This window comes from Diospyros lotus, chromosome 10, assembly GCF_014633365.1.
Source record: "Diospyros lotus cultivar Yz01 chromosome 10, ASM1463336v1, whole genome shotgun sequence".
Classification (NCBI taxonomy): Eukaryota; Viridiplantae; Streptophyta; class Magnoliopsida; order Ericales; family Ebenaceae; genus Diospyros; species Diospyros lotus.
In genome coordinates, this window is record NC_068347.1 from 2685130 (window position 1) to 2703979 (window position 18850).

The following is an 18850-nucleotide window of genomic DNA, read 5'->3' on the forward strand; positions in this document are numbered from 1 at the left end:
TTTTATTAGTTATTTAGATATTTTAGTGTGATATTTTGTATCAATTAGGTTGTTAAAATTGAGATTTTAAGTAAGATCGAATAATAGTCCATAAAATTGAATTGTAAATTTGAATCATAAAATCGTAAGATTTTAAAAATAATTAAAAATACCCTTTAATGTATGTATGTAAATATATGTTTAGAATAACATAATTTTATAAAAAAATTATTAATATTACTTAATAATATGATTATTACAATTTATAACTGTAAACTTTATGAATAAAATACATATATATGCCTATTTCAAAATAACTTCATTTATTGATTTCAAAATACTAAATAATATGAAAATTTTAAATATTAATTTATTTATAATGTGTATGGCTTGTTTAAAACTTATAAATATTCATTTCTAAAAATTTGAATTTAGAAATGAGTTGACTTGTTTAAAACTACATGACTTATAAACTCACACGAGTTGACTCACAAATTTGATAACAATGTGTATGGGCTTGAGGTATGTCCGACCTTAAAGTTGTACACATTTTTTGGTTGTTACTTACATAAAAAAAAAACCTAAATATAAGTCTTTGTTTCTATATAAATATATATCATTACTGTTAATATTTTGTGAAATAAACCACACAACCAACTACAGCAGTACTAGGATCCACATCCGAACAAAAACAAAGAAACAAAAATACAAACACAACACACACAACGAAAGCAGAAAAATGAATACAACGTTTATATGTTCAGATCAAAACTATCCTACGCACAACAAGGCTTCTCCCTAGTACTAGAGTACACGCTCACATCAAGAGCAATCCCCGTACTCTTACATCGACAACCTCTCTATACGTCTCTCACATTCATCGATCCATAAAAAATAGTGAAAGATCAACACCTGGTTGTTGGATTAGAATTTCGATCTTTCTTCGTTCAGTTTTCTCTCATTCATGTGTGAAGACAGTGTGTCTCGATCTGCCAATTGGGATGCCAAAGAAAGCTTATATACAAAGGGAAAAATAGCTGGTAGCTACTCGATTTAGGGTTTCTAAGTAGATCAACAGTTTAGAAATAACCAGCCACTTTACACACATAAATCAACCAAATGCAACATAAATGCACATGAAATGAAATCCAAATGTAAACGAAACAATTATCAATTATTTTGAATCATATCTCAACAGTTACATATAGAAAACTTATAAATGGTGAATTATATGGACATTTAGTCATTTATATAAGCAAACATATTATTTTCATGTTACAAAGACTTGTAATAAATTATGTAATCCAGGAATATATCAAAATAACTATATAATATGAGTGACGGGTGACCTAGTTTGGAAATGTTATACAAGTTCATGGTAATAATGTAAAATTGCCATATTAACAATTCAGTATGAATGAATCAATGAAGTGCCAATATTCCTCTTATCGGACTCGACGTCTCCTTCGAGTGTCCCAATGGATGAAGGAAACATTGTCAAATGACTTGAGATGGAGACACGAACAAACAAACAAACGCGTAATCGTAACAGTTAAAGCTGGGTGGGATGTTGACACTCTTTCTTATTCGTGGGTGGGTCAAGGAGGTGGAAATGTGTAAAATTTTGATTTAATTGGAATATTTGAATTGAAACGAATGAAATTATCCATTTAGTTTGGTTTTTAATAAGATTCGATTTGGTTCAGTTTTAACTTTTAGTAATTTTGATTATTTCAATTTGATTCAATTTTTGTATTGAAGAAAACCAAAATAATCGAATGGAAATTTCAAAATTACATTGTTTTTGACTTGCATTGTCATACTGGAAAAAAAAAAAAAAGAAGAATAGAAGAAGAATTGACAGAACCGATCATTCCTTCTGCTTTTTCCTTCACCTTCGGTTGTCATCTTAACTCTCGTTTCTTGTTGACTCGAATAGAAGATTCGAGTCTCTTGTCAGCTATTGCCGTCTCAACCAATCTTAATCTTTCCTCTTTGTTCTGACCAGCAACCCAAGAGTTGCAACCAACCCACTCTTACAATTTTCACTTTTCAATTGTTTGGTTTTTTGGTTTTGTCAGTTTGTTTGATTTTTTTGTGTTTCAATTTTTTTTTAGATTTCTAATTTTTTTGGTCAATTCATTTATTTTATATTTATTTGGTTTTTTTAATTTTCACTTTGTTCATTTTTTTTTTATCGATTCAATTCAATTTTTTGTAAAATTTGAATTTTAATCTACTCGATTCTAGCACTTTGATTAGTTTACTCGAATGCCTACACCTAAGATACTATCATTTTTGTAATGCTCAGATTTAGCCCATACTTAAGACTTGCTTTCTGAGGCGCTTGCTTGTTTTCGGTGAAGAATGGAACATTGATTGGATTTTCGGTAACAAACCGATCAAATGCTCACCCTATGTTGATTTCATGATCGACACACTAGACTGAGCTGGGATGTCAAATGGGTCGCAGCCCAGACACAGCCCATGCCCCGTTTGACAGCACTGCACTAGATGACGGTCTCTTCTATTAAGATTGGTCCCAGCAGCAGGTGAATGATAGTGATGGGTCAGGTCATGTCCATGCTATTGCCAAGGAGGCACCCCCTTAATAGCATTGTCCAATAGCTGAACGCCCCATCCCTATGGTTTTAAAGCGTTTGATTAGCCAATTAACTCCAGCAAATTAGGGTAATCAATTGACGACAACTACATTATACATTTACCAAGATTCAAAGATGAATGATGCACCTTGAAGGGAAGTTGCCCACTGGAAATGCTAGCAGACCCAGCAAGAGTACCAGGGCATCTTCTCTTGTTAAGAGCCAGAAGACCAAGCATAAAATCTCAAGAGTGAAGTAAAACGACGATATACACAAGGATTCTTACATCACTCAATCCATACATATAACAGAATATCTTCTTCCAAATTACAATTTGACTTTTATTTGGCACGCAAGAAGCTAAAACGGGGTAAGAGAGGTCACTAAAAATGGACGACTTTGGGGGGGAGGGTGGGGATAAATAAGAATGGCTTACCCTGACCATCCTCTCGGAGGACCCCCCCCAGATGGATGCCCATTCAACATGTCGAGTACGGCATTGAAATCCACAGGCTGTCCACTCTCCTCCAGCCTCTGAATCACGCTACCGACATGATCGCCCCTGTAACCCATGGTCACCAATTTATCGATCAGCTCACCGTAGGGGTGATTGCGCATGAAGGAAGGTGGCCGAACCATAAGATTAGCAGCAGCACTTGGTGGCTGCGGTCCCTGAATGGGAACGCTTGTTGGGGGATAACCGCCTTTTGGGAAGTGTGGTGGTTGGGGTGGATGGTGTGCCCGGCCACCTTCACTCGGACCTTGGTACATCATATAAGCATTCCCAGGGGAGAGGGAAGGATGTGAACCAGAGGGAGGGTATACATCGTTCAGCTGACCTCCAAAATTACTCTCAAGCTGCTGCTGAGGCTGTGGCGGCTGCTGAACAGTTCTGCCAAGCCCACCATATCCGTAAGGCATTGCTTCTGCTCGGCTTCCACCTGGTTGAGAAATTCCTGAATACGACACTTGCATTGGCATACTGATAGGAAGTGGCTCCGGTGGAGAGGAGTTTGCGGATTGACTTGGCAGGTAAGGAGTGTAAACCGTTGTGGTCGGCCCCCTGATCTGGGGTTGCATAGATGTTTGTGGTGGTGTGACCTGCTGGGGCAGTTGTTGTGACCACTGCTGCTGGTATAGGGGTAATGGGGGGAAGGGTCGTGGCTGATTTACTGGAGACGGTGTTGGTGCTGCTGGAACCATGGAGGTCTCTTGCATTTGGGGAGTTTGATATTGAGAATCCGATGGAAGATACTGACCCTGAGATGGCTGGCCTGGGGCTGGGGGATTCGGAATCTGGGTTGGCGGTAAATAGTATGCCTGTGATTGGGGCACACTTTGAGGTGGAGACGGTGTCATAGGCTGCTGCTGCTGCTGCTGCGGCTGCTGCTCCAGAGGCCTGGCAGGCATTGAAGGCTGTGGGGCAACTTGATGGGGTAGAGCAAGAGCTAATTGTTGGCCATGCATATCCGGTAAATTATCATTCTTTTTAGGATCTGAAGCTGGTTGTGGAGCTCTGTCCTCATTCTGCTGAGAATGACTTGTGGAAGAGGACTCTTTCTGTGCAAGCTGAAGCTTGGCAAGTTCTTTCTGTGTTTCTGCAAGTGCCTGCTTGTCTCTTAGAATTTGTACAGACCTGTGAACCTGTAGTGAACGCCATATTAAAATTGCTTCAATCACTTGAGTTGTGAACCGCCATGAGATTAGTGAACATATATAGACAACAGAAACAGACAACAAAGCACATCTATAAAGATTGAGTACAGCAAATGTCAGAACTCAACCAAAAATCCATGGCAGGCTACATTCTTCGTACTTCATACCAATAATGAATGTGAATCTACTGCTCTGATGGAAAGTGTAACAAATAAGAAAAAATGTGCAACATCTAGAGCCTTCAACTAACTACTATAACTATTATGCCTTACAAGTAAAAAAAAATGGCAGCTCCAACATCTAGAAACATATGTACAGCTTTAGCAATGTTCGCTCTGAAGTCCATCGATATTGGGAAATCCAGCATAACAGTAGTTTTTACTTATGTTAGTAGCATGAATTTTAGGACTCAAAACATCAATTTTGTTGCCTACAGGATGCACTGGGCTACCGTGTGCATGTAGGATTGCCATAGCAGTCAAACAAAGGAGCATACTGAAGGGTGGAATTTTATCTGTATCACTAATGCCAGGTATCAGTGCATGATCTACAATAGAATAAGAATGAGAGGAGGAAGAAAATTGAAATACAAACAACAAATGGCATTGCATTTGTAGAAAGTTGAACTCACTTCTTGGATATGCTTCTCAAGAGATTTAAGCTTCGAATCTGACTCCTCATGATCACGAACTAAATCAGAACGCATTTCCCCAATAGATTTATCAAGATTATAACAATACAATTCCAGCTGTGACAAACGCGAACTAATTCCTTCAAGAAAACGCATGAGATTGTCAGTGTGTTTCTTCATGGTTTTTTCAACAGAAGACACCAAATCTTGGTTAAAAGATTCTTCTGGTGGACTATAGGCAGGAGCAGTGAACATTGAAGATCTTGCCATCCTGCTTTTATGGAATTCCTGCCCAATAGGAACAAAGCATTAACAGGCTGCCAAATACAACTGAAATTCAATCTATAAACATAACCATGCAATAATATTCATCGATAATAACCAGTATCAATCCAATTAACAATCAATAGATAATGTCAAAAATATCTTTAAATGTAAAAAAAAAAAAAAGGCTAGAATATCTACAAGTACTCGATAGGTAGTCTCCTCAAACCATCATCTGGGCAGATCCACTATTCTCCACCAAATGGATATGTAGGATTCTTCACCATTTTGAACATTGGAATATGAATATTGCGTTCTCTAGTCACTAAAACTGCTCGGTAGAATGTGTTAAGAAGACACAGAAATAGCAGGACATTTTCTCCAGAACCACCAGCAAGTTCATAGTGTCATGATAAGTTCATAGCATCATGATAACAACTGCTGGGTGCAAAGCACTTGGTTCTTTTTAAAGGAATAAGTACACTTAAAGCCATCTAAATTTGCCACATTTTTTAATCAAGTCCTACTTTCATTTATGTTGTTCAAGTCCTGATAACTTTATAAAACACATCAAACAAGTATAATTGGGAACTTTGTGAACAGTTGCATTAAGTGGTTTGCAGATTGACTTAAATACTTATTAGACATCATTAATTTGATTTAAAAAACTCCATGACTTAAACAAAAGAACTAAAAGTAAAAGAAATTAATAAAATAGGACAAAATTAGAGGACTTTCAATTTACTTCTTTTTGAAAACTTTTCGACAATTAACTCAGAACGGGACATATACAAGGTATGAAAATTAACAAATACGGTGATACCTTTACCAGTTGCAGAGAGTTCTCAGCTTTTTAAGACCTCTGTTATTCAGTTTGCTAAACCCAAAAATTTATATATGTACAAATCTTACAAATCGAATAAGCCCATGACTAATCATTCCCAAATACAATTCTAATATGAAAATCTTGCACCAGAATTGCTTCACTTTATTCCTCCCCATCAGTAAAGCATCATAATAACCCTTAGCTGAGGCCTTCAAGGAAACCTACACTTCCATTATACCTTGTCCTCTTGAGTTACTGGAAGAATATTTGATCACTCCAGCAAAATTTACATAGCATAATGGTATCGCAAAAGTCTACAGATAAAAGTCTATATTGCAGTAGAGAGCTTTTGGTGATCATGCAATCAGACATCTAGTGTTCCTCAAACAAACTAGCATCTCATACTGGGCCATTCCTGAACTTTCTCCTTCTTAGGTTTCAAGAGAAGTGCCTTCATTTTCCTAAAAGGGATGAACTAACATCACAAGGGATGGTCTAAACCTTTCTTTGTCTCAAATTGGGCTCTAGCACCCTTCCCAGTAAATAAAAGGAGTGGAGTAAGACCAATTAGAACCAAATGCACAATAACTACTTCACTTATTCGAAACTTTTCACTGGTTGAAAGTAGGCAATCCAAAAAATTGTAAAGCCACCAGCCAGTTCAAACTCTTCCCTAGTTCTTCAACAGGATCTTCTATATTGCTTGCCTTTTCATTAAAAATTTATAACATCATAATCCTTCTATTACTACTCTACATCATCTAAGGTACTTGTATATTCCCCTACATTGACATCCTACAAATAGATTACATTATGTAATGTACATTTCATTGTGCTACGCAATGTTACAAAAATCAAACCGTGGTATAGAATAGGAAAGGGGAGAGGTTCAAGGTTCACTGGTCAGACAGTGGTCAAACTAGAATGTATTTTTATTAAATAAAGAAATATGAAAAATTTGAAATATAGTAAAGAAAAAATCAAAGATAAAAATAATATTCTTATTCTTATTTTTCAATTGTATGATAATTTCGCTGAGAAAGTGAAAATTATACAATTAGAATATAGTATTACAGCATTATATAGAATGTAGAATATTACATATCTTAAATTTATAATTGTGCAAGTCTTGTCTTTTGAGACAAGATTTGTCTCAAAAGAAGGCCCTGCAATTGAAGGGGCTCCTTTTGAGGAGAGAACATCCTTGCACTTGCAGGGGCATCCTCTTTCTTTCCCAATAGAAGTTTGCAGGAACTCCTTTTTAAGTTTTTTCCTTTGTTCTCTAGTCGATTTGCAGGGATGTTCATTTGATTTTTGATTTATTCTCTTGCCAACTCATTTTTCTCTCTTGATCTTCCTTTTTTCTTACCTCATCCAAGCTTTTCCAAACTGAATGTGTTTGTATAAAAAAATGTTGAGGTTCTGGAACTCAAATCTTGTTGGAGATTGGTGAAGAAGATTGAAGGTTCAGTGAAGAAATTGAAAAATAGAAAGTTCGATGATGAAGACTACCAGGCTGAGCCAAGATTTGAGCCAAAATCTAAGGTTCTTTTGCTTTAATTTGGAACAAAATCAGTGAAGATTGAAGAATCACCAAGCTCTAAAAGTTACCCACTCCCCTTCTGTATGGCATAGCTGAACCAGTGAAGACTGGCCGGTTCGCCAGTTCAACAGCAGTTCAGCATAGAAAGCTGCCAGTTCACAGCTTGATCAGTTGAACTGGCTGGTATGGTCCTGTTTTCAGATCATTGGAGATAAGCTTGAAAAAACAAAAGAGGCTATTTTAAAAGGAATTAGTATGAAGAAAATTTACTAATTCAGCAACTTCATCTTTCTTGAATGGAATAGTAAATTTTTATTTCCAATAAGCAAATAATAAAAAATTTGAGGCATAACATTTGAATGCAGAATATACTGAAGAATTTAAAGAATAAGTCATCATCACTCAGGCAGCAAGATAATTCACCTTTCAATCTAGGAACTTATAATTCCTGTATTGTAGTAAAAAGGAGACCTGGCCAATCCAAGGAGGTCTAAGTTATATGGAATGAATACCATCCACTATATTTCAAAGCAGACTGACTTTAAGGATCTCTATGAATCATATATGACCATAGTTGTTAAAGGCGTGCCTAGGCGCAAGGCGCCTTAAGGCGCCAGTTCAGCGCCTCCCCTGGGCCGAGGCGAGGCAATTTCAGTGAGGCGCGCGCCTTGCACGGTGAGGCGCTGAGGCAAAAGGCGCGCCTCATGAAACCTAGGTTTTAATTAAAATCTAAGCAGCCCAATTCCTCCCATCTTCTCAGTTCCAATATGTATACATTACAACATATTTACATTTCTTTAGTTTAAGTAAATGTCCACATTTTCTTTTATTTATATTTTACCTTCCATTTACTTTAATACATAAATGTAAATAAGAAAGTACCCCCCATTTGGATTCAATAAAAATATCTAAAAAATCAAAATCCATAAGAATAAGAAAATAGAATTTTGATTTTAGTACAAATTCGGGATTTAGCGATTTTACTACTCCCAAAATACATACCTACTATTTCTTGAAAAATTCATTAAAAATCATTTTAACAACAATGAATATTAGCTATCAAAATACTGGGACATAGTTTTTCAAAATGAAAACATTTTCTTACATGTATCCTTATAATGTGCTAATCTTCCAAACTTAGAAAAATAGTATTTTTCAAAATGAAAACATTTTCTTGATTGAAGGGGATGATGAAGATATTGACCTTGATGTTGATGATCTCCTTAATGATGATTGATTAAAACTTCTTTATTGATTGTGGACTTGTAGTGTTTATATGTTTGTTTAGAACTTTGCATAATGATTGGTACTTGTTTGAGTTTGAGACTTTAAGTTTGAACTTTGATGATATTTCTAGTTTAGAATTTGCATGATGAATGAATCAACTTTGATGATGTTAGTTTAGAATTTGAAGATAATGAATCATTAATGATATGCATGTGTTATTATTGATAATTTGACAGTTTTTTATGATTTTACAAGATTTTGAGTTTTTTTTCTAAAAGGTATGCCTCGCTTCGCAAAGGCGCGCCTCACTTTGTGCCTCAGGCTCCAGGACCCTTTGCGCCTTACTGCACCTTGCGCCTTTCAAAACTATGTATATGACAGTTTTCTTTTCCAAGCAAGAAAAAGAAATAGATCATATATGACACATTTAGTCATTTCCTCTTGATCCTAAATGAACCATGGTATTGAAGGGTACCCCATCCTATAGCCTTCCCTTGCAATATTGTGTAAGCCCCTATGAAGCATCTTCTTGATACCAATTTGTTTCCTGCAAACTACTAAATACAAGGTCCTCGGCCCAAAGATCCATAACTTAATCCAAACCAACTTGAGAGACAAGCCAACATCATACACCACCCACTGGAACACAACTAACATAATTTAAAACCCCACATTTTCTAGCCAAAATAAAAAAATTAATCATCTTAGTTATGTTCTATATGATATTATACCGCTCAAGAATCCATAGTGACAAAATAACAGCCCCATAACTGTTGTGCTCCCCAAAACTCTGGCAATGCCCGATCATCAACTCCAATCCTAATTAATCAGCTACAACTTCCATTTATAAGTTACTCTCTCACCGTAAAAAAAAAAAAAAAAAGTCCAAAACCCCTGAAACTAACGCTAAAGCTCGCATAGACCGCAAAATATAGGAAAGAAAATGAATTCGAAATCCTGTTAAAGCAAGATGCAATAACCTTTCCAACCAGCGAAAGAACGAAATTCACAAACAAACGCATCAGCTTCAAGTTGCACATCTAAAAAAACTCAAAATCCTCGGTCAAATTCCGGTATTCCAAATCAAAAACCGCCAAACCCTACACAACCAAACAGGCAACTCCGATCCGAGCGTATGAAGTAAAATAATACCTTAGCCGAGTTGGAGGCGATCGCGGCATCGGAGCGAGCGGCATCCTGATTGGCGTAGTCGTCGTAGGAGCAAAGGATGTCGTCGGCGGCGAAATCGAACCCTTTCGAACCGCCGCTGTTGCGACCCGAAGATCCGGAAGCCATGGCCACAGATTCGGAACGCGATCTCAAATTCAACTTGTCGAGAACACAGATAGATCAGCGCGAGAGCGAGCGAGAGAGAGAGGGGCTAGGGTTTGCGGGGAAGCAAAGTTTCGTAGAGAAAGCAAACTGGTGTGCTGGAAAACGTTTTTCAAGACGGATTATATCCTATCCCTCACCGACCTTCATTTATTTTATACATACGACGACTTCGTTTCTTGGATTACTTATAGCCCTTGGAGACAGAAAATGCCCGGAACCTCTCAATTTTCTAGTAACCGGTTGCCCATCCTCTGTGACGCCACCCTCGTCTTACATGAGATATCCGTGAGGTTTATTCTTTTTATATTTTTTAAAATAAAAGTACTTCAATTTTAACAATTTTATTCCTATATCCAAACTATTTACCTTTCTCTCCCTCCTCCTCCTCCCCCCCCTCTCATTGCATGCTTCACCAATGGATGGGTTTTGATTAGAACCCAAATTTTAGATCTGAAGGAGAGAGATAGAGAGGGAGGAAGGGAGCGTTGCCTTCATCTTTATCTTTATTATCATAATTGACTTCTACGATCATCGTTCATTGTTGGCGTAGTAAGTTTCTCCATTCCTTCCTCATTCTCTATCTATTTTGACAACAATTTTGCAATTGGAAGGGTTTTTAGTAAAACCCTTTTAGTGACAAACACTTATCTCTATTTGTGTGGGCATATTAGGTTTGAAGATCTCAATCTAAGATCTTTGGGTTTGATCTTTGACTCCGGATCTCCCTACCTTTCTTTCTAGGGTTGCAAATGACTCGAATTGTTCGGGCTCGGCTTGGTATTTGGATTAATAAAATGTTGTTTGAGTTCATTCGTTAAGCTAAATAATTCGACCTTGAGTTTAATTTTGAAATTCGATTTGTAAACGAATCAAACTTGAGTTTAATAAATCTTGACTCGTTAGCTCGCGAGTTGGCTCGATTAAAGACTCGTGATTCAGCTCGATTTGAAGTTCGCGATTAAATAATATATATATATATTAGATATATATTTTATAAATATATTAATTAACATAACTATATATATATACATATCATCATTGTATCTATATATAATATATAGATATATCATTATTATAATATATATCATGTACTTAGTGGGGACATTTCAAAAAACCCATTTTCTTTATCATTATAATATATATCATATGCACTTGAGAGGTTTCTATGAAACCTATTCTTTTTCCCTCATGTTTTCCTCTCTTCTCCTCTTTCCTTCACCACCCGCCTATTTATCTTTTTCTTTTTTCTCCTCTCGACGCTACCATTGCTTGTCGTTGTTGTCTCTTACCACTAAAGCCTGTCACCACCACCTTTTGTCGTTGAAGCCTCTTGTTGCCAGTTTTAAAGATGAATAGTCCCGTTGTTGAAGCTTGTTGCCTCATATATCTCACCGTCGTTTTGTCTTTCTCGTCGTTTTGGCCGCTACTAATCGTCGTATCTTTCGCTCTCGTTGCCAACTAAGCTCGAGCATGGTGGCAAGCCCGACTCGAGTTCGGACTATGTTAATCGAGCTCGAGCCTAGCTTTTAGGCTCCACTCCTGTGGTCAGATTTGCTTAGTCGAGCTGAGTTTGCAAAGCTCGACTCAGTTTGGTTCGATTGCAACCCTACCCCCCTCTCTTTCTTACCAACGATTGGAGATAGGAAAACCCATTACTGACCGGCAACAATTATTCTATAATCTTTTTAGTTTTTTTAACTTTTGTGTGATTTTTGAAGAGTGTACAAAGAATGAAAGTATTTTGAGAATATTTACAAAATTAATTACTATTAATTAACGATAAATGTGTATGTGTTAGATGATAACCAACCATTTTTAAAATAGTCTCGTAGAAGAGAGTCGATCAATCAATAGTATTATGCATATGATATATTCTAGACTCATACTATGCATGTGTAAAAGAAATATAAATTTTAAGTGAAAGTTTATTGGGTGACTTTTGAAAGTAAAATTTTAATTTTAATGTTTTTAGCAAAATTTTAAACAAAATAAGTCTCGATTTAGTGATAAAGTTGTTTCAAAAGTCAATTATTGTTCAGAAGTCGTGTTTAAATCTTGTTAACATAGTTAATTTTTACTTTTTAAATAAGATATATAAAATGCATTTTGAAAAAAAAAACTTTATTAATAAAGTTTTATAGCGTCAAAACCTAGTATTTGCTTGTATAATACTATAAATGACGTTCTAAAAAATAAAAAAAATTATCAAGACTTGTTCTTTTTTATTAAAAATTTTAATGATTGACAAGACTAAATATGATGTTTATATATTATTGTTGTTCGAATCCAATAATAAATTTATTGATTGAAAATGTCGTTATCAAGCCATTTGATCTCTGCAAGAAAGTGAACGATCAAAGAGTGCAGGATAATTCCCGTGCAAACACTTCGATGGTTAAGTCAGATACCAAAAATTTGAAAATCGTATTGAAATTAGTATCAGAGACGTACCTCTCTTGAAATAAGTGTTTACATATTTATAAAAAAACATAGACCCTTTTCAAAATTTATTAAAAATTAATATTCTTATAAATAATGTCTATTCTTTAAGTAAAACTCCGAACATGAGAGCTATGCCGTTTGCGATATATTTGAGATGTCCCAATGAAAGAGAATTTTACACATTTTTAGTCTAAACAATTATTTTGAGTTTTTAATTTCTTTTTTAATCTTTTAATAAACCTTTACCTATAACTCATCACATGTGTAGTAGAATCGATATAACGGACTTAGACTAATAGATAATAGATATTAGATATTATTTGTGTTAAAAAAACATGCATATTTACTGTGAGAACCACGCCTGCTTGGATACGTGGATATTGATGTTGATGAGAACGCATTTAATAAAGTCTGCCAGAGTTTGAAAATTGGACTCTCCCTGTCGCCGCATTTTTTGCATGCTCAAAGCTACATGATTCAAGCATTCACATCTCTTTTATTTTATTTATTTAATGCCAAATAAGTTATTCTTATCAACTAAGTAACTATATTTTTAAATTTGGGATTAATTCAACTATTATACTTTAAAAAATATTAAATAAATTATTAAAATTTTAAATATAATATCAAGTTAGTCATTATAATAAATGTTTTCTTAATACTGTTTAATGAATTTTATATATTTTAATAGCGTTAACTCTATCTCTATCTAAAATAACTCTACACGGTCTCAAACGCACAAATTGAATTTAGGTTTAGACTTGATGAACTTTGCATGATTTTATTGTGTCTTTTTGAAATACAGCGATCAATTTAGTTCAGGTTTATACATTACAACAAAAATGATTTGTTGAGACATATTTTTTAGGGTATTTTTTAGAAAATGTCCTCTAAAATACCATTTTAAAGCACAATCTAAAAAAGTGTCCCAATACAATAACTTTAATAAGGCACAACAATTAAGTGCCCTATAAAATACTATTTTAAGACACAATTTAAGAAAGTGTTCCAATAAAACAATTCTAATGAGGCACGCCAATGAAATCCCCTAATAGACAAATATAAGTGTTTTAATAGACAAATCTAATAAGACAGAATTTTTGAAATGCCCCATTAAAATAATTTTAACAAGACACTTTGATGAAGTGCCTTAATAGACAAATCTTAAGTGCCCCAATAGAATAATTCTAATGAAACTTAGATATACTATAAAATTAACATAGGCACATATATTAATAAGATGATGTGTAGAGTAGGTGGTCACGCGTGTGCAAGAAGAAGGAAATGTTCAGGGTTCGAGTTGAGGGGAGAAGTAAGTTAGAGTTAAGAGAAGATCATGGGGGATATGAAAAATAAATTTGTAGTGATTTTTGAGACATTTTTAAGTGTCGCAACAAACTTAAATTTATAATTGTTTTTGAGGTATTTGTAAGTGCCTCAATACGTTTTTAGGGCACAATTACACACGGTATTATTATTAGTGCCATAATAGTTAAAATGCCCCAATAAACTATATATTAAGGCATTTTTAAATGCCTTTTAATCCAAAATTTGTTGTAGTGATAAGTATAGTAGCTAAATTGGCTCTAAGACCAAACTACTGTAGCATATTTGACATTTCACTATTTTTCATATAATTTTACATTTTAGGAATGTTATTTTTACATTTGGGTTTATACACCTTATGATATATTGAGTTTTACTATATTTTAGGCTTTATTGAATCAAGAGTATAAGAGTGTTTATAAGTTTGGAGCCAATGGAATGAATATGAGAGATGATTGAGTGAGAAAGAGCATCAAAGTAAGTATTGATTAGAAATGATGTATCATATACCCAAAAAGTATATAAGATTTCCAATCAAACCCAACTAGTAACATTGCTTTTGACATGTAAATCCATGACATTATAGTTCATCTCTAACTATGTGATAGGAGAAACAAAAATTAGTAATCATGCATTACCATTTCACACCTTAGTAATGTGTGAGTTGAGTCACTCTCACCACATAAGATTAGACAAGCCCTACAAGTATAATCTTTGTAACAAACCCCAACCTATAATAACTTTACACTTCTTTGCATAACCACTCTCTTTCTTCAATATGAAAATTATGCTTAGCGAGTAATTAGTTTTGATGAGAACAAAAGCTTAAGTATGATAATAACATGGGTCCATTGGATCTCCATTTAAGTATTAGATGGTCTTGCCCCCACGGGCATAGCACGAATGATTTTCAGGATAGCAGATTACACCCAAGGATGCAGGTTCGAGTCATGACAGTTGCAGTATGGGAGTTTCATCCTCCTGTGGGGGTGGTTCCTTGTGGGCACTATGCACTGTGTCTTCTATCTTGGGGGCCGCAGTGTACAGTGATTAACCCCTCCCACGTGTACGGGGCAATGTGTGGAGGACTCTTAAGGTGAGAAATTTCACCTTTGCACACAAGTATTAGATGGTCTTGGCTAACCTTTGTGATTTTGGTAAGAATAACAAGAGATTCTTCTAGTAAATCGTGAGAGAATATTGTCATTACTACAAGATTTGTGACTTTTCTCGACTTTTTTCCCTCAATGTTTGTGAAAAATGCCCGCGATACAAAGGGTAAAAATGTGGCACGCATGAGAAAGCTCGGAAAACAACAACATTAAACTAGGTGTAAAATTACCAATGTTTATGAAAAAAAATCAAAAAATTAACCAATGATTTAAAGGTGTTGCTTATGTCCTTAAAAAGCATAAGTAATTTCCTTGACCAAGATGGCATCATTTTGGTCACACCGATGTAAAAGGCACAAGTTAAGTTTAGAAACAAAACAACATCATTTTGAGATGTTGGTAAAAATAAACAAAAATATTAGGGGCTTATTGACTTTTATAAGCATTGCTGATATCCTTATAAAATGTCGGAAAATGGCTAAGACCAAAATGACACTGTTTTGGTCACGCTCATATCAATGAGACAAGTTAAAAAGAAAGGCAAAACGATCGTAATATCACTTTTGATTTACTATCATTGAAGATTACAATAAAGTTCTTTTTTTTTGGTTTAATTTCAAGTAAAGCTCCTTAAAATATAATTGTAGGGGTAAGAAAAAGAAAATGTAAAATGAAAAAAAGAAGGATGAGAAGAATTTACATAGACCACTTGGTGAGGGGATATTTTAGTAAGAGTAAAATTACTATATTACCCTCGGAGACTACCAATCTGGTGCCGCCACGTGCCTGTCTTAAGAAGCGCCACGTGTCATCTAGATCTTCATCCCATATTTGATTTTGAATGAAGTTGACTCTGCCAATCGAGATTTTCTCCAACGTTTTGTTTAGATGTTATCTTATCTCTTCAGAGTACGCTCCACGTCATCTTTAAATAGATGTTAACTTCTACAGATATGGATCATCTGACTATTGTGTGACTTTTCATTTTGGGTATTTTTCTTCTACTGACTTGAGCGTGGAGTTCTCCCGGGGGATTAAAGGCCCCGCCCTTGCAGGTACTTGTTTCGAGATAGATCTCGGTGATCGGTCTAGTATCATCACCACTAAAGTTTGAAATATTGCACATCTTACACACTTATTCGATAGGTTGAAGTAGTGCTCCATGTTTGATCATAATTAACTTGTTGAAAAAATAATTTTTTTGAATGTCATGCGTGCTATATTTGTCACACCAAATTTAAATTTTATTGTATACTCATGTATACGAATAATAATAATAGGGGTCAAAATATCATGTTGAAATTGAAGGTTTACATTGTAAACTGATTATTTTGCTTACCATTAATGGTCAATTTACAATGTTAGCATATATATTATTTCGGCTTTAATATATAAGCTTCAATGTGGACAACATATTCAAAAATTTAGCAGACACTATTTATTTATTATTATTTATTTAATAAGGGATTCAATGTTATTTTGGCAGTCTCATTTTACTGTTAAGCCTATGGAAAGACTGCACTTACCCAACCCCTTGGACACAAGGACCACACTAGCCAACCAGTTTGGGTAATCCACCTCTTGAATATACTGGGTAGCCATAGGCTTTTCTAACTTGCCTTCAATTGCCTTTAACGCTTTTCTTGAGGAAACATTTTGTTCTTTTGTTTTACTAGTCGGCTACTTGACTTGATCCCAAGTTGATGGGTGATGATGTGGGGTCAATCCCTAGCATGTCTTGAGCTAGCTAGGCAAAGATGTCTATATACAAGACAGTACGGAGACCATCGTGGACTTAACAGGTTCCTTTATGAGCTCACCACTAATCTTAACGACTCAATCGAGTTACCCTTCCTTGAGCTAGCGGTGTCTCTACTAACTTATCAATTGAACCTTGGTTTCTTCTGGTCCTTCAAGGACAAGTGCTTACCTCGTGTTGTTGTGGTGCTCCAAATACCTACCTAGGCTTAGTGTTAGAAGAGGTGTTGAGGGAAGCCACTTAGCACTCATGAGCTACTCATTGATAGGTACTCTTATTGGATAAGGCCTTCAAACATAGTGTTACGAATAAATAGAGATAGCAAATGTCCTTACACAGTCAAAATTAAGCATTGCTAATAAACAACTCTAATGGCCGAGAGTAAAAACATAACACAACAGATATTTAAAAATATAAAGGAAACAAGAGACACACGATTTATAGTGGTTCACCCCAAATAGGGGCTATGTCCACTTGAGCTCGGGTGAGAAGAGATCGCTCTACTATATAAATCAATCCGATTACAACCATACACAAAATCAAACAGACTAACCCTGGTTCTCTATACAAAACGCTCGAAACCACTTTGAAAATGTTAGAAGCTTACCTTGAATCAAATCAGAGAACACATATGGACAAAGAAGAAGACGAAGACTATACAGAGAATTTACAGAGAGAGAGAGAGAGAGTAAAAAACTCTAAATGACAGACTCTCGGCCAACCCCCCTCTCTTTTCTTTCGTCTTCCTGATCCTTTCATCAATCTCGAGGCGAGTGATAAATAATGTAACTGGACGGCTGCGATGGCAAGGGATAAAGGCAGCAACAACGGCTCAGATGAAATCGTGCAAGGGTGATTTGCTGCAGGTTACGCAACAAAGGCAAAAAGCAAAGGGCTTGGGCTTGGGCCAACGGTGGTTGCCAAAATGGCCCTCCAGTAGGCGCCCAAAAGGGCAGCCCACGATTGCTAAGTGGCCCCCCAACCTTTTGGTCCTCATTTGATGTTTCACAAAAATATAACAAACTCCACCTTAAAGCATCAAATGACTAAGTAATCAGATATGATATATAAGTTTAGCATGCTACAATCCTCACATTCATTGCTCTAGATGACTAAAGCAATTAGCCATCATCGATATGCAACAAATTCAAGCAATGCTTGAACTTTGTTGCAGTCAATACCTTGGTGCCCATGTCAGCAGGATTGTTGGCTGTAGAAATTTTCTGGATGCCCACAGTTCCCTTGGCTATCATTTCCCTTACATAATGATATTTCACATCTACATGTTTGGTTTGATTATGATACACAAGATTTTTGGACAAGTGGATGGCACTTTGGCTATCCGAGAATACCACCACTTTGCTTTGAAGCAAGTGAATTTCCTTGAGAATACCTTGAAGCCATATAGCTTCCTTGAAGGCATCAGTTACAGCCACGTACTCTGCCTCAGTAGAGGACAAAGCAACAAGTGGCTGTAGTTGAGACTTCCAGCTGATACAATTTCCACCCAAGGTAAAATAAAAGGCAGTGGTGGATTTTCTGGAATCTCTATCCCCTGCAAAATCAGAGTCAACATACCCGACAAGCTCAAGTGTATCAAACATTTTCTTAAATTTTAAACCGATGCATGCAGAACCATTTATGTACCTAAGCAAATGTTTTAAAGCATCCCAATGAATTTTCCCAGGGTTTGACATAGTCAGGCCTGGTACTTATCATTGAATACATAATTGTTCCGATCACATTTGCATAAGGGACATTTTCCATTTCTACAATTTCAGAATTGGATGTGGGACACTATAATTTAGATAAAACAAAATGTCCAGCCAATGGAACTATAACAGTTTTACAGTTTTGCATTCTAAATTTATGAACAGCTTTTACCAGATAGTCATGCTGATGTATTTTGAGGCTATTATTGCTTCTATTTCTCTCAATTTTCATTCATAATATTTTCTTAGCAGGGCCTAAGTCTTTCATATCAAAGGTTGCATTTAACATTGATTTTAGCTCCTTAATCTTTGACTTAGACTTGCTAATAAGTAGGATATCATCTACATACAACAGTAGATAAACAGGAATATCGGAGAGCATAAAGTAAAAGCAATTGTTATATTGACTTCTAACAAAACCAGCCCCTAGAAAAA

The 18850-nt window shown here is 35.6% G+C and overlaps 1 protein-coding gene across 1 annotated transcript in view; it reads right to left on the reverse strand.

Moving 5' to 3' along the window:
* LOC127811570 (leucine-rich repeat extensin-like protein 5) overlaps nucleotides 1-10257 on the reverse strand; it is a 99129-nt gene extending 88872 nt beyond the window's left edge. Inside the window, 3 exon segments of the mRNA XM_052351549.1 lie at nucleotides 3944-4226; nucleotides 4870-5157; nucleotides 9882-10257. Of these exon segments, the coding sequence (XP_052207509.1) occupies nucleotides 3944-4226; nucleotides 4870-5157; nucleotides 9882-10025 (715 nt within the window). The 5' untranslated portion in view covers nucleotides 10026-10257.
* Nucleotides 10258-18850: the final 8593 nt, after the last annotated feature.